Source organism: Micrasema longulum, unplaced genomic scaffold, assembly GCF_059751315.1.
Source record: "Micrasema longulum isolate JH-2025_06_02 unplaced genomic scaffold, ASM5975131v1 h1tg000281l, whole genome shotgun sequence".
Classification (NCBI taxonomy): Eukaryota; Metazoa; Arthropoda; class Insecta; order Trichoptera; family Brachycentridae; genus Micrasema; species Micrasema longulum.
In genome coordinates this window covers 1,496,244-1,511,196 of record NW_028277485.1, presented here as the reverse complement: position 1 = coordinate 1,511,196, position 14,953 = coordinate 1,496,244, and the positions used below count along the sequence as shown (strand labels likewise).

At 33.1% G+C, this 14,953-nt stretch overlaps 1 protein-coding gene across 9 annotated transcripts in view; it reads left to right on the top strand.

Moving 5' to 3' along the window:
- trio (trio Rho guanine nucleotide exchange factor) overlaps positions 1 to 14,953 on the top strand; it is a 492,673-nt gene that overhangs the window by 123,794 nt on the left and 353,926 nt on the right. For 7 of the 9 annotated variants that reach the window (XM_088224402.1, XM_088224401.1, XM_088224400.1 and 4 more), the window contains 4 exons: positions 7,643 to 7,805; positions 11,425 to 11,556; positions 12,814 to 13,000; positions 13,830 to 14,058. In XM_088224402.1, the coding sequence (XP_088080528.1) occupies positions 7,643 to 7,805; positions 11,425 to 11,556; positions 12,814 to 13,000; positions 13,830 to 14,058 (711 nt within the window). Of the gene's footprint in view, positions 1 to 2,870; positions 3,231 to 7,642; positions 7,806 to 11,424; positions 11,557 to 12,813; positions 13,001 to 13,829; positions 14,059 to 14,953 lie in introns of all 9 variants that reach the window. The other 2 variants (XM_088224406.1, XM_088224405.1) reach the window with 2 other exon arrangements.

The following is a 14,953-nucleotide window of genomic DNA, read 5'->3' as shown; positions in this document are numbered from 1 at the left end:
CTTACAACGCTTATTTATTTATTAACAAATTACAACAGGGATGGAGAATACCATATATGGAAGTCTAGGCATTTACAGAGCTTATGACCTGTCATTGGCTGGTTTAAGTGGCCACTTTACATACTGTGTTTCATTTTATTTTATTTCATTTTATTTGGGATTTTTACAGCTATTACATAAACAAAATAATTAGAAAAATCTTAACAATACTAAAGCCAATTAAAAAATCCACTGTAAATATAATGACACATAATATATAAGAAAAGAAGTTTAGTAATTGTATTTGTGTGACGTTTGTATTCATGTGTATGTGAATGTGTGTATGCGTGAATGAATGAGGGAGAGGATACATGTGCGTGTGGGAATGAAAGAGGGAGAGGGTGCGTTTGTATGGGTGCGTAAGTATGAAAATAATATATTTGCTTAAAACTTGTAAATTGTATTAAAAATAGTACAATAAAGAGCTTAGTAAAAAGTTAAAAACCTTTTTGTTAAAATTCAAATGACGAAATTATATAAATTGTTTTTTTTAATTTTTTTTAAGTATGTTAAATTTCAAAACCGTATTCTGAAGAAAAAAAAAGCATTTTATTTCACATCCTTATTTCTTCAATTCTTCCATTTGTAGATTTTAGTGAAGTCAAAGAGCTGAAACCTTTATTGTTGTGAAGAGATTTATCTGACTGAATTATTTCACATACTAGGCAACGCCCGAAAATAATTTTTCATTTTTTAAACTTCTTGGACCAGTTGGATTCATTACTATATTTGAGTTTGTCCAAATTTTCGTAGACTTTATATCGTATTTATTTATAAATACGCCCAATGGGCATTTTCAAGGACATATTTATTATACATAGAAAAGCAGACAGAACCGAAGGGCATGTATGACAAGATGTATGAATGTGGAAGAGGCTAGGAGTGTATGCCAGGATAGACGTGTGTGGCGGTCCATTCTCTCTGCCTACCCCTACGGGGAAATGGCGTGATGGTAGTAGTAGTAGTAGTAGCAGTAGAAAATTATTATAAAGGAAAGTAGAAAGACACAATGGTATATAGTAGACTCGGTGGGAGTGGAAGCGGGAGAGAGGTGTTTATAATTGAATTTGATTCAGTGATCGTTTGAAAGAAGACAACTTGTCATCAAAGAAATCAAGACTGGTATGTTTGTTGACAGACCTAAGAATTCTGGGCATAGGGGGATGAAAACCATAGTTAGTTCTATTACTATGGTTATCGGTATGAAAGAGTAAGTTTTGTCTAAAGTTTCTAGTTAGGATATTTAATTTTATTTAGCGCAGTAGTTCAGGCGCATCAAAGAGTGAGTTGAGAATTTTAAATAGGACCAAAAGGTCGGATTCATTTCGACGGTCTTATAATAATGAACGTACCGAATTTATGAAAGTTATTAAACGATGTGCATCACTCGTGTACGCGATTATTGCATTGCCGTGCTTGCATTTAGAGTTATTAATGCAAACTACTGAAATCGGATTTGGCGCAATGGTGTAGCTTACGCGGTCCGCTGTTAGTTGCGTGTCCAGAAGAGTGCTCCTAAGTTAGTATAATAATAAATATTAACGTCATCGCTCCGGCCGACCAACTTTTGTATCGGGCCTACTTCGGTGTCGAGTATCTGGTATCTAGCCATTCGTCGCAATAATTTGTCAGGCTACGTAGTGTTCTAAAAGGTGTTTCCAATGGATTTGGCCTTGAATTTTTTTCATCTGGAAAGCGTGTGAACTGCGCTCTTATTCCAGTCTACAAATAATTAAAAATAATTTATCAACATACTTTTTTATGGATTTATTACCTGATATAAATGAAAATAATACGCGTTCCATGAAGTTGATCTATTATGCGTACGCGTTGTCTGTCAGAAGTACGATATAGCTGAACCATGTTGTTTTGGCGTATTGAAATGAGTTCCAAATATTCACCAAACGTACGTATTCCGTACGAACATACTTCACATACATAAATCTTGAAAGTGAAACTGGCTCGAGTTCGCCATCGCGCATCTTTATTGCGCTTTGCGAAATCATATCAAGTTTTTTCCCCTTCAGCTATTGATCTGTTAACGTTTCAGTCACATTCATTAAGCCAATTATGTTTATTTTAACAAAATATAATTTTCGTGTGCAAATAATTATCAATGCTTGGTAGCGACAGACCGAAGTTTCGGCTTCGGACAAAAATTGGCCGAAACTTCGGGTCAGCCGAAACCTTTCGGCAAGATGTGTAGAATTACGTTCGGGTGCATCTCAGGGCTCGTTACTGGCCGCGTGACCTGTGATCTTTAATTTTTTCGACTTTCGGCCGGTGAGCGTTGTCAGTTAAAATGCCTTTTATTTCATTGTATATTTTATTCAACATTTATTTTAATGAACTCGCGAGGTTTAACAACAAAAACGCCTAATTTTGAGCGTTTTAAAGTAACTTTTAACTTATTCAAATAAGTTTCGGTTGAAAATCTTGTTTCGGTCGGTCAGTTTACTTACGTTAGTCAAATAATAGTTAGAAACAATAATAATTATGACGTCCTTCCTTACTTCTTTAAGCCGATGTTTCGGATATATTTTTGCAATCTTTAAATGAATAAATATGATTTCAATTTGAAGCCGAGAAAATCTGTCACGTGTACGTTCACGGCGTCGGCGTCGTTTGGCGCTGCCCGGCTCTACTGTCGACATGCATTATAGTAACGTATTCTCGTTGCGTGCCGTAAAAGGATTATTGTCCTCGATTGGCTCACAAAACCGATGGAAACGCTAAGGAAATTGCTCGCTTCCACTGGCCCGAAATATTAAAGCGCGGGCAGGTGAGATTAACGACGAGAATGCAAATGACCACCGCATGACGTATTGTAGTAAATGACAGATAGACCGCTCGGCCTCACATACTCCTACACTTTGTGAACCAATTTACATACATTAATCAGATTTGATCGATACCCATTGTTTTCATGAATATGGTGATTAGTGCAAATCGAACAAATCGGTGCGTCTAATATTTGTGATCTTGCCTTCGGAACAGTTAATAAATGTACAAAGTGAAGATTATCAGTGAAAGTATAGTGAATTATGCAAGTTCTGAAATCATTCGCCAGTCTTGTGAAAACCGAATTTTCCGTCGATTGACCGAGTTTGACTTCCTGCCACTATGATTAAAAATCACAGAAGAATGTATAAGTTCAAGAACAAGTCGACGGTGCAGTGCAAGAAATGGAGGTAAACAATATGTTTGTTATTTACCGTTAGCTACGTGTCATATGTACGTAATTATTGCATATCGTAGTTCGCAGTTTCAATCCATCAGTTATCCGGACCAAATGGCATGTCCTCGCGTGCTAATTGAATGATATCCCTCGATCTATAGTGGAGATAATGCAGTCCCTGGGTATTGTCCATTTGATATATCTAGACTGTACATACAACGCGATGACGGCCTCTCTTCAGTGTCTATGGTCCTGGGAACTACCTCTTTCGTTTCAAGTTCCCTCTTCATACAAATTATCCTATAACCGCTGATTGAACGAGTTGCATATGCACAACTAAAGCTTTTGATACGAGTATTATGGGACAATGAGACAGTTAGATGACACTTTATCAATTTCAAGCAATGAGTTGATAGATCATCGGTGTCTATCTACAGGGTACTGAAAAATGTAAGTACTGTGTTGACACCGACGGTAAAAGGTAGTCTCCCTTCAAAAATTTAGCGCCTTGAAAACATCGAATAATAAAATGTGTTGATTGCGTATCGATTCACACAATTTATTAAATGTTGCCTTTCTCAAGGCGTGAAACCTACTTGTGAGGTTTTCTAAACCAATAGAACGTAATACGATTTTCATATTCAATGGGGAAGTTCAGTGTTTTTTTTATTTTTTTATTTGTCAATAAACTATCGAACTACCGATTGTTTTTTCGTTTTTGTGTATCGTTTTATAATCGCTACGATTTTTAAAAGTTTTGTAAGGTTTTAATTACTTCGCGCGAAACGTCACTAGTTCTCTTCGGTGAGTTGTCCTGATTGATGGGTTAGCTTCTCGCAAATATAAAATCTATCGCATGGCTCTTTCATTGGTCGATTTAAAAGAACTCGTGACGTAATTTAAAACATTTCCATTTTATGAAAATCATTTTTATTTACTTTTTCATACGTTTTACGGAAACTTCGCTTTACGATTAAATGCTTTAATTTTTACCGCGTGTAAAAAAAAAAATGTGTCCAATTTCCCATAGCACTGAACTTCCTTATTCATCAATCTTGGTTGAAGTTGTAGCTTTAATAAAATTAAAATTAAAATTATTATGAAATAATGTAAAATCATGATATGAATTCCAATACCACAGGGACGAAGACATGATAGTAAATTGTATCTGTTTTAATAAAATAAATATAAAACAACTTTGTTTTTAACCACTTTTTTTTCTACCGACCGGTTTCAAAGCTACACAAGCTTCAATTCCCGACCATCAAACATTAAACCTGCATTTTACACAATATTATAGCCAACTTTTAACACGATGTGTGTTGTCTGAAACTCTAGTCTATACTCGGTCAAGGCCGTCGATGACGATCTTTTGACTTTATTCGCCGGAACTAAGAGGTGCTGAATTAACTCATAAGTCTCCTGGAGGCAACTGGTGATGTCCACATGCTCCACTTAGGAGCGGATGTGGAAAAGAAGAAGAGAATAATATGGGAACATTGTCAAAAAATCACAAAGATTATGTCCCCAAATATAATAAATATCGCATATACCAATTAAATTCATTGTATTTATTACGATTCAATCTACATTGGAACAACTAAAATAAACTTTAATATTCGAGTAAAAGAACACTTAAGGTTTTCTGAATTCGCAAACTATCTGATTTAAAATAATCATAATTTTAATAAAGCCACTGGATTTTAAAATATTTTGTGTTGAAAATAAAATATGAAAATTAGACAACTTGGAAATCTTAGAAATTAAAAAAGCGATTCATAATAAGAAAAAATAACAGATTATCAATTTCCTTTTGTACACTCCTGTCTAGTTTTAAATATCGTATCCATCTCACTGTACATGAAACATGACAAACATACTTGACTTAATAGCTTCATATGTTTCGATTTAATGTTATATAAATAGGATAAGATTCATTACTTAATTATTGTTATGTAAGCGGGCTGTATAATTTAAAAGAATATCATCCAATTTTGAGTAAAGTTGGAATATTTGAGTATAGAAAAGGAGCACGGAAATGGACCTACCTTTGATGCGATGAGGATGTTCTTCTATTTTGGGGTACTGGATGAAAAAGTTATAAATGAATAAAATACTTAACGATTTACTTTAATAACTTTCACAACGACACACGATGATTTCAAGAATTATTATGCAATGTGATGTAATGTCAAAATGTTTTTTATAATGTTCTAAATGCATATGTTCTATTTTTGTAAATCTTCTATCTTGATGTTCGGTAGGTACGTAATTAAATTACAAATTTAAAAGAATCACTATGTAAAGCGCCCTTGAGGTATTTTGTTACGAAAATGGCGCTGCATAAGTAATCCATAATAATACGTCAAGGGAAGTATGGGAAAGTTAGGTAATCGGCCAGGAATAATATCGATAAACGCTGTTTTATACCAAACAATTAAGATTAATTAATGACAAAATACATGGTTTTTAACTTAACATATTACATTACATATTTTATTTGTAAGAAATATTCCCAATCAGCAAAAGTGCTGGTATGAGGGAATATAATATTATTTTATGACACAATAGTTTTATTAAAAAGTCGATAAAATAACGTCACAATGGCTGTAAGAACTGTTTTATTTGGGCGTTTTTTAAGTACGTATATGTTTTGTATATTTTTTAGGTCATTAAAAGGTTAATTGTAGAAATTTATTGCTGTATACACAAACAAAACTGTTTCTTTTTCTGTTAGTCCTAGGTTGTTCGCAAGTTAAATTATTTGACGCTCTTGTATAATTATACCTTGATAAATAAGCTTGTGTAACTTTGAAACCGGTTGGTAGAAAAAAAGTGGTCAAAAACAAAGATGTTTTATCTTATTATTATAAATAAACTGCAAATATAAATTTTATAGTATTTGCTTCATTTCAAATACTTAGAATTTCGCATTACGCTGAAATGTGTAATAATAAATCCCACGTTAATATTATAATAATCATCTTCATTTATTGCTAAGCGATTATACTAGTTCTTACAACCGATTGCTGCTTAGCTTTATAATTTATATTAATTCTGAAGACTGGTTCATTGAACATCTATTCATTACTTTATATTATTGTTACACTGTTTAGTTACTTTCACCTCTCCTGATGATAGCGTAATTATACGTAATTTGCTACTTCTCAACGACAAATCACTATAGTATATTTAGAATCTAATGAACTTTTTAAAGAAATTATGAAAACGATAAATCAGGAAGACTCGTCAATATTATAAAGTTATATTTAATGCAATAAATAAATACTTTTATGCCGACTGATGCTTTGTGATCTATCGCTTGTTGCCAACGCTTCATTTTATTTTGGATGAGAGCAAAAACTTGTCCATCTTCAGTGTTTGTGCTCAAGTCAGACGACAAAATTTATTAAAGCGCTTCCATTTTTTTCTTCTTGAACAAAATGATTATCACTAGACGGATTTAACTGTTTTTATGAACTGCCTTTACTGCATTGAAATGCATTTGTAATTTTTTTAATTTCAAGTTGGTAATTTCCAAAAGGCATTTTAAAACGTTGTAACGGTCTTGTTACTGCAGAAGGAAGATCGCACCTCGGATCTCCAAGTAAAAGTCTGCAATATTCCACGGAACCATACCCCGACCCGAATAGAAAGTTTTGCGCTTTTTAATATGTACTATTTTACTGTCATAAGTACTTTTAGTGCTATTGAAAAATTCGCGCTGGAATTTTGTACGAAAAATTATGACGCCAAAAGTATGACGATTTAATTTATACCGTGAAGATTGGTTCGTTCGATTATGTCTTCATTTCTCGGGATTTTGATTGGCCAACTGAAAGGCTGGAATTGGATTTTTAAAAATCCAATACTTTTCTTCCACTTAAAGATAATTTCATAATTTTTTAATATTTTTTGTTTTATTTATAAAGCATATTATGCATGAACAAGATATTATACTCCCGGGAGTCATAAAATAAACTAATTTGGGGCGGTACATAAAAAGAAAACATTTTTGTGACAGCACATAATAACAGTTAATTAAATCCAAAATAGTAAGAAAACATAATATTAAAAACATAAAACACAATCTAAATAAATTATATTGATAACTATCACTACCAAAAACATTTAAACAATATTTTTTAATTGCAACACTTTTAGATTTGCTATTCGACTTTTCGTTTTTTAGTTCATCGAGCAGTTTATCAAGTTGAGAATGGCCAATATTTTCCAGAGACTTTTTGCCGAACATCGTTGAGTGAAATTTAGATACATAAAGATTCTTTGGGACTTCACGAATATCGTTATTAAATGTGTATTTTAAATTTGTGCGATTTAATTTAAATTTCATTTTGAATTAAGTTTTAATTTATAACTCTCTGAGAAAGCGCTAAACATTATTTTCTTCTTTCTTTATTGCAGGTCCGTCAGTGACATGGACAGTACCGGATCAGTGGCGGCTGTAGAGAGTGCCCTAGACCGCCTGCGACAGAGAAGGGCCGAGTTGGACGAGCTTTGGGCAACTAGGAAACTACGACTTGACTTGTGCTTGCGTCTCCGGATATTCGAAAGGGACGCTCTTGAGGTACACGATAAAAGAGTTTTATTTTTTTGTTAAAAACTTTGAAAGCGCCTTAAAAAAAGAAGAAAGAAAAGCGTTTTAGAGGTCCTGTGGCCCTTTTTCAGATCCACGAATTAGAAAACGTTTTTTTTGCTTTAATGAGTGGTTAATTACGCATTAAAGTGTTTACAAAAGATTCGCGTTTTTTTCTTCTTCCTATCGTTTGTCTCCCCGATGGAGGTTGGATATCGTCGTAGCAATTCACACTTTGTTGGCAGCTACCCTGAACAGGGACTAAGTGCTGCAGTGGAACCAGTCACGCAAGTTCTTTAGCTAAGAGATGCGTCTTCTATCTGCACTGCGTCTTCCTTCAATCCTTCCCTGTAGAATGACTTGTAAAATGTTATATTTTTCGCCTCGAGAACATCATCGTTTCGGACTCTATCCATCCAGGAGGTTTTTAATATCCTCCTGTAGCACCATTTCAAACGCGTTTTTTTAGAATTTACATTTACTGCTTTCAATGTCCCTGTAACCGTCAGTGCACCTCAGTATATATTATAACCAATTTGTCTGTCGCCCTCAATCTGATTTATACAATTTCGACAGCGGTGGCGTTGGGTATGTTCGTTCATTAGCTTGTTAGTAGGGAGAAATAGCGGCGTCAAACCCTCTCCACCGGCCATTCTGTAACAGTTAGTACAGAGCAACCTTTTCATGTTTTTTTTGCCTGTTTCAAAGACACCCTGATTCAGACATCTATCAACAAAAACAGATCAAACCAAGCCCAAAAGAAAATTCTAAGTGTCTTTAATATAATCAATAAAGATGTCTTAAAGTTTTTTTGTAAAAATATAGGCAGATACATAATTCATTCCGAACAACAAACAAACAAACAAACAAACAGACAAACAAACAAACCATCACGCCATAGTTAAGAGAGGATAGAACGCTACAACACGTCTTTGTATACAAACCTCGCTTCCTCCACATTCATACATCTTCTCATACACGCGCGTCGATTATTTCGACTTTTGACATGTGCATCTTCAAGTATTTGTTGGATTTGATCATGTCATGTCTTTCTCAGTCTTTCTTGTTTTCTGCATCAATCAACATTCTTATCGTAAATATAATAAATGGTAAAAAATAACAACTTTCCTAATCTACATACATATTTTGTAACCTCAGTGCATTTTTTGATATATGTGTATATTGTGTATATTAAAACATAATCATATTATATTAACATAAGTTTATAGTAAGCTCCAATATAGGCACGTTAGAACATGCATTTTGATTGGAAAACTTTAAAATATTTTGTGAGATAAAATTATTAATTATACGGATAAATAGTAATTCCCATTTAAATTTTTTGTTCTGGTTTCACTTTTCTTGTTTTCTCTAACCCTGTCTGTAACCATACAACTATTTTGTTTTGATTAATACAAACCCGTTTGATTAATAAAAAAAACGTATGTCCATAATAAATAGTACATTTCATTCTAAAATTACCTAAAGATGTTTTGAAAACGTCAATGATGCGCCTAGATAATTTTAAGCTTCGACATGTAAACTCTCCTTAATTTTTACGTGAAATTCAGGCAGATTTATCCTTATAACTCTGAATCTTTCAAGTAATTTATATATTAAATAAAAAATAAATATAAAACAGCTTTGTTTTCACCACTTTTTTTTTGTTTCACCGACCGGTTTCAAAGCTACACAAGCTTCTTTATCAAAGCATACTTAACTAATGAATTTTATTTTTACAGTGATAACTAAATATTACATTAGTGTTTTTGTCATAACAAAAAGTGTGAAGTGAGATGGCTACAATATTTAAAACTAGACAGGAGTGGACTAAAGGAAATATTGTTTAAATGATTATTTATTGTTTTTTCTTGTAATTATGTATATATTTTTTAAAAATAACTAGTTGAAAACAAAATTGTTTTATATTTATTTTATTATAAAAAATGTAATAAACATGGACATAATACATGAATATCTAAACAATATCGCACACAACATTCCAAAACGAGACAAAGACAATCGAGACCAATAAATCAGGGACTGAAATTATACAATAAACTACCAGACAAAACTAAACAAAAGACTCTGACAAACTTTTCAAAAGGCGTAAAAAATATTATTATTAACAACAGAGTATGAAAATAAAAAAATCTATAAATTAATGTTAATAAATAAATTTGAAATAATATTATTTTTTTAAAAGTTAGTTTTTCAAATATAAATATTATAATTTATACATTCTTCACGTTGGGGCTTAAAAATTATTGTTTCCATTTAATGAATTACAAGGTAGAGAGTTTTAGTAAGTATTAATTAACCTTAGTTTCAGATTAAATCATTATTCTACCGCTTATTATTCACTGCTCACATTTGTTGCCCAATAGCTTTTCCTTTTGTTTTTCTTGCTGTCAAATGTACCAATATTATCACAAAATTATCATATCTCACTATTACATGCTCTGTATTCAAGGCTATTAAATACTTACCCAATTTTTTTTTGAAGCAAGTAAATAATCTAAAAATGTTGTAACATAATATTAAATGTTGTGCTACTATTTATTTATTAACAAGGAAAGTACTCGATAAAATTATTTGAATCGGGTTGTGGTCCTGTGGCTAGTGTCTCGGACTCACGGACCAAAGGTCCGTGGTTCGAATCCTACTCTACCCCAACTTGATTCCCATTTTCTAATAGTGAGTTATTTACAACTCATTGAAGATGGCCCTCAAAATGAAATATTTGGTAAAATCATAAGAACGCATATATTTCTTTTCCTTTAAAAAAAATAAAATAATTATAAGGGCTTTACCACAGATATGCAGAACCTCTTTAAAAGGGTTATATGAAGTGTTGGAATTTATTGGGCTTGGTGGCTGGTTTAAAAAAAATATTTGATGATTCATCTCCAAGTTTATATACAGTCTATACAAATCTTTTATAACCTTTTCTTATGTGTGGGTAACAGAATGTTTTCATTTAAAACATTTGAATGATTTGAATTTGAACTAATACGAACAAAAATTGTATGTTTTGTACTTAGTCACTGACAAGACAAACACATTAACATGGGTTATTAAACTTTCGAATGCTCTGTACTTCTAAAAAATTTTGCATAATGTATTTGTATAATTAGTAATATAAAGTTCCGATGCTTTACATCATAAAAGAAACCTCATCCTCTGGAGACTACTGATTAAACCTGAGGATGTTAAAGAGCTTGCCTCCTATCTAATAGCCCGAAATGTTACGAATCTGGGCTTGGAGGGGAAGATTTAGCAAAATGAGAACTCTCGCCTGCCACACAGAAGCCAGGCTCTTTATAGACCTGGGCTTGGAGGGCGAGAACTATTCACGGGGATCCATCGCAAAAGATCTTCTCAGATTGCAGTGACGTCAGGAGCTTAAAGCATAGCACTGACCCCCACCTCTAAGAATAAGAATAAATGGTAAAGTTCACACCAATTCACAGCATCTAATTAATTTAGCTGTCTAAAATAGGTTTTTTAAAATTGAATTTGTTATTCTGTTTCTATATTTTCGTTTCTTGTTGATGGTTTGAAGTCATGAATTGTGAGGAATTGGAATTTAGAAACATTATTTTTTCAGGTGTCATCACAGCTGGAAATGTGGGCTGAAGAGTTGCAGCACAGCGAACTTACTAGAGACATGCAGCAAGCAGAACAGCTGCTTAGATTGCACAACGAAAGTGTCACTCAAATGCAAAACACTACATTTCAGGTAACTTATCTACTAGAAAGGGTAGTTTTCAAGGGATGTAAATATCAATTTTCTATAAAAATAATCTTTTTTTACCATCACGTTATATTGTAGTTGTATGATCTTGTTAAAGATATTTATTCAAACCCAGTTCGTGAAATGACCAAATGATTTCCTTGCCATAGTAAGTAAAATACGTTATTTGCTTTTATTTATTTATTTTATAAACACCCAGAGGGCTCTTACAATATTTAATTGAGAAGTACATAAAATTTTATAAAATAGAACCATTATTACTTCATTTAAATTATTTATTGACAATTCTTGATGGAATTCCATTGTAATGATGTAATAACTTATATTTACATATAAGTTATTAATTTAAAAAATACTTGGTACACTTCCACTTATTTATTTTGACCAATTAGCGCTTTCACCCTCTAATGGGCATCTTCAGACTGGTCTGACCAGTTCATTAGAATCATAATTATTTCACTAATATGTTAATAATTATATTAAAAGAAAAGGAAATAAGTAAAGATGAATAGAAATCAAAAAGAGGAGAATTGAGGGGATGAGCATTCAATGGAAAGGACTTACTTATCAATCAGTTATTCTAATAGTAGGTTTTTAATGATTTATTTTGTATTAACAATAAATTTGTGTACCCAATTTTAAGAGACAAAGAACATTTTTTAGGTAATATCTTCATTAGATAAATTAAATTTTGTTAATGTTATTTTATTTTTTAAATTATTCTGTAAAAATAGTGTTCATATTATTAAATGAGAAAATCTGTCTACCATTATCTTAGTCTATTAACTCTCAGACTCCCCGCAGTTAATATTATGAAGGATGTCAGCAGGTTCTTAAGTTTGACACTTTTACAACTTTTCCGAAAAATATTTTAATAACTTTTTATGGTGATTTTCTAAGGTCGGTTAAAACGATCACTACAACTACTACTAAAACCACACTATTTCTCCATATGGGTAGGCAGAGGGAATGGACTGCCACACACGTTTATCCTGGCATACATTTCTAGGTTCTTCCACATGCATACATCTAGCCATACATGCCCTTTGGTTCTGCCTGCTTTTGACATGAACAGTCTTAAGATTTTGGTTTATTATCTGATCATGCCACGTCTTTCTTGGTTGTCCTCGTCCCACGTTACCGTTTATTCTCACCATATATACATGTTTTAACATTCTTTCGTCGTTGCAACTGAATATAATTCTTGAGAGTATTTATTTATAATGTGTTTTTCTATTGAAGGTGCTACAACAAGGACAGGAATTGGCTGGCGTCCTTGATTCTTCAGGAGTTTGTGTAATGGCTGACGCTCAGTACAATGCCCAGAACAGGGTTCAGGTGCTCCTCGATTTCCTCCATGAACGGGAAATGGAACTTGAGGATATGGCAGAAATGAAGAGGGGAAAACTAGAACAATGTGTTCAATTAGGTATTTTATTTGATAATTTAATGTAATTTTTGTATTCAAGTAGAACAAAGGTACCTTTACTACTTTTTAGCAGTTTAACAACAAAACGAAAACAAAAATCTTTAATTCAAAATATGAAAACTTGTTAAATAAATTGCCCCCTAACATTAAATTGCCATCTAACATCCATGGATCTGGGCTTAGAGGGGCAGATTAAGCAATATGAGAACACTTGTCTAGGGCGAGAAATAATTTACAGAGACCTATCACAATAAGATCTACACAGGTTGCAATAACATTAAGAGCTTCTAGAGCACTAACCTCTATCTACAATAATAATAATAAATAACATTTATTTATTTCTAAAATTATCCAAAGATGTATTCAGAATGACGATCCCTGGCTGTTGCGGCTCTTGTCCTAATTATGGGGACTCCGAATTTGATTCTCGGTGATATCACAATAATGAAATTTTATTTCTTCAAGCCTGGGTGTTCTTGGGGGACTCTGCGGTCTTTGCTGTTGAAATCCATAATCCTAATGAAATTCATAATATAATAATCCATAATACAACATACATATATTAAAGTTTACCTTTGAAAAGACTATACTGTAAAGTGTATTGTTTATAAATGCGATATATTAATAGTCTAAAATCAATATTAAGTGAAAGTAATTCCACATTGTCTGTTTTTTTAATGTAGAAAACCTTGCATGTCTAAAACCAGGTAGTAAATGCATAGATTTACATGATTCCAATTGGAAAAAATCCATCACTCACAAAATATTTTTCTCATATCTTGAAAAATACATGTACGGCATATTGATCAGTTTTTCCTTATGTTTTCAGGACAATACCAAAATGATGCTCAGCAAGTAATGAGTTGGATAAGGAATGGAGAGTCGATGCTCGCTGCTTCCTTCTGCATTCCTAGTGCTCTTATTGATGCTGAAAGACTTCGAGATGAGCATGACCAATTTCAAATTGCTGTCGAGAGGACTCACGCCAGTGCAGTGCAAGTGAAGTTTAGAGCTGAATCGCTTATCACCGCCAACCACTATGATCCCCAAGCAATCAGGTGAATTCTATATTTCATACAATAACGAAACTGTCAGGTGATCCAAAATTGTTTACTAATAGTTCTTTATAAACATTTTGGGCTCTTTTTCTTGATTGTTATAAGAAGATGTGAAGATGGAGGAAGTGTTAAGTCTGTCATTGCGGTGACTCGAATGATGTTTTGAATGTGTATGACAATAATACTAATATTTTTTTAATAATATATATCGCGCTATTTAAGAGTTAGGTTACCTTAAGGGCTCTTTACAATTTTGTTACACTCATATTAAAACTTACATTCTAACTAATCTAACACTACATATAATATGTAACCATCTTACATTTGAAGTATTTTTTAGTATCACAGTAGTTAGGCCATTATACATTTATTTATCTAGGCCTGGTATAGATTTCCCTTAGGTCCAAATATATTCTGATTCTTAGAGGTGGGGGTCAGTGCTATGCAAGCTCCTGACGTCACTGCGAATAGTTCTCGCCCTCCAAGCCCAGGTCTTTAGAGAGTCTGGCTACTGTATGAGAGGCGAGTGTTCTCATTTTGCTAAATCCCCCTTCCAAACCCAAATTTAAGTAAAAAAATTTGGGGCATTAGCTAGGGGGCGAGCTCCTTAACATCCTCGGCCATTGCCAGTGGTCTCTCGAGGGTGAGGCTTCTTTTATAATGTAAAGCATCACATTTACATATAATGTGAATAGGTGTTTCCTCATCTGCACTGCAGAACCTACATCTAGAAGTTTCGAAAAACTTAATTCTAGCAAGGCGTTTGTTCAATCTGCAGTGCCCCATAAGGGCTCTCGTGATTACCCTCACTTGATTTCGGCCGAAATTTATTAGGTCAAAAGCAAACCTTTGCGGGTACCCTTTGATCAGTCCCTTGCATGGTGCTGATCAGATA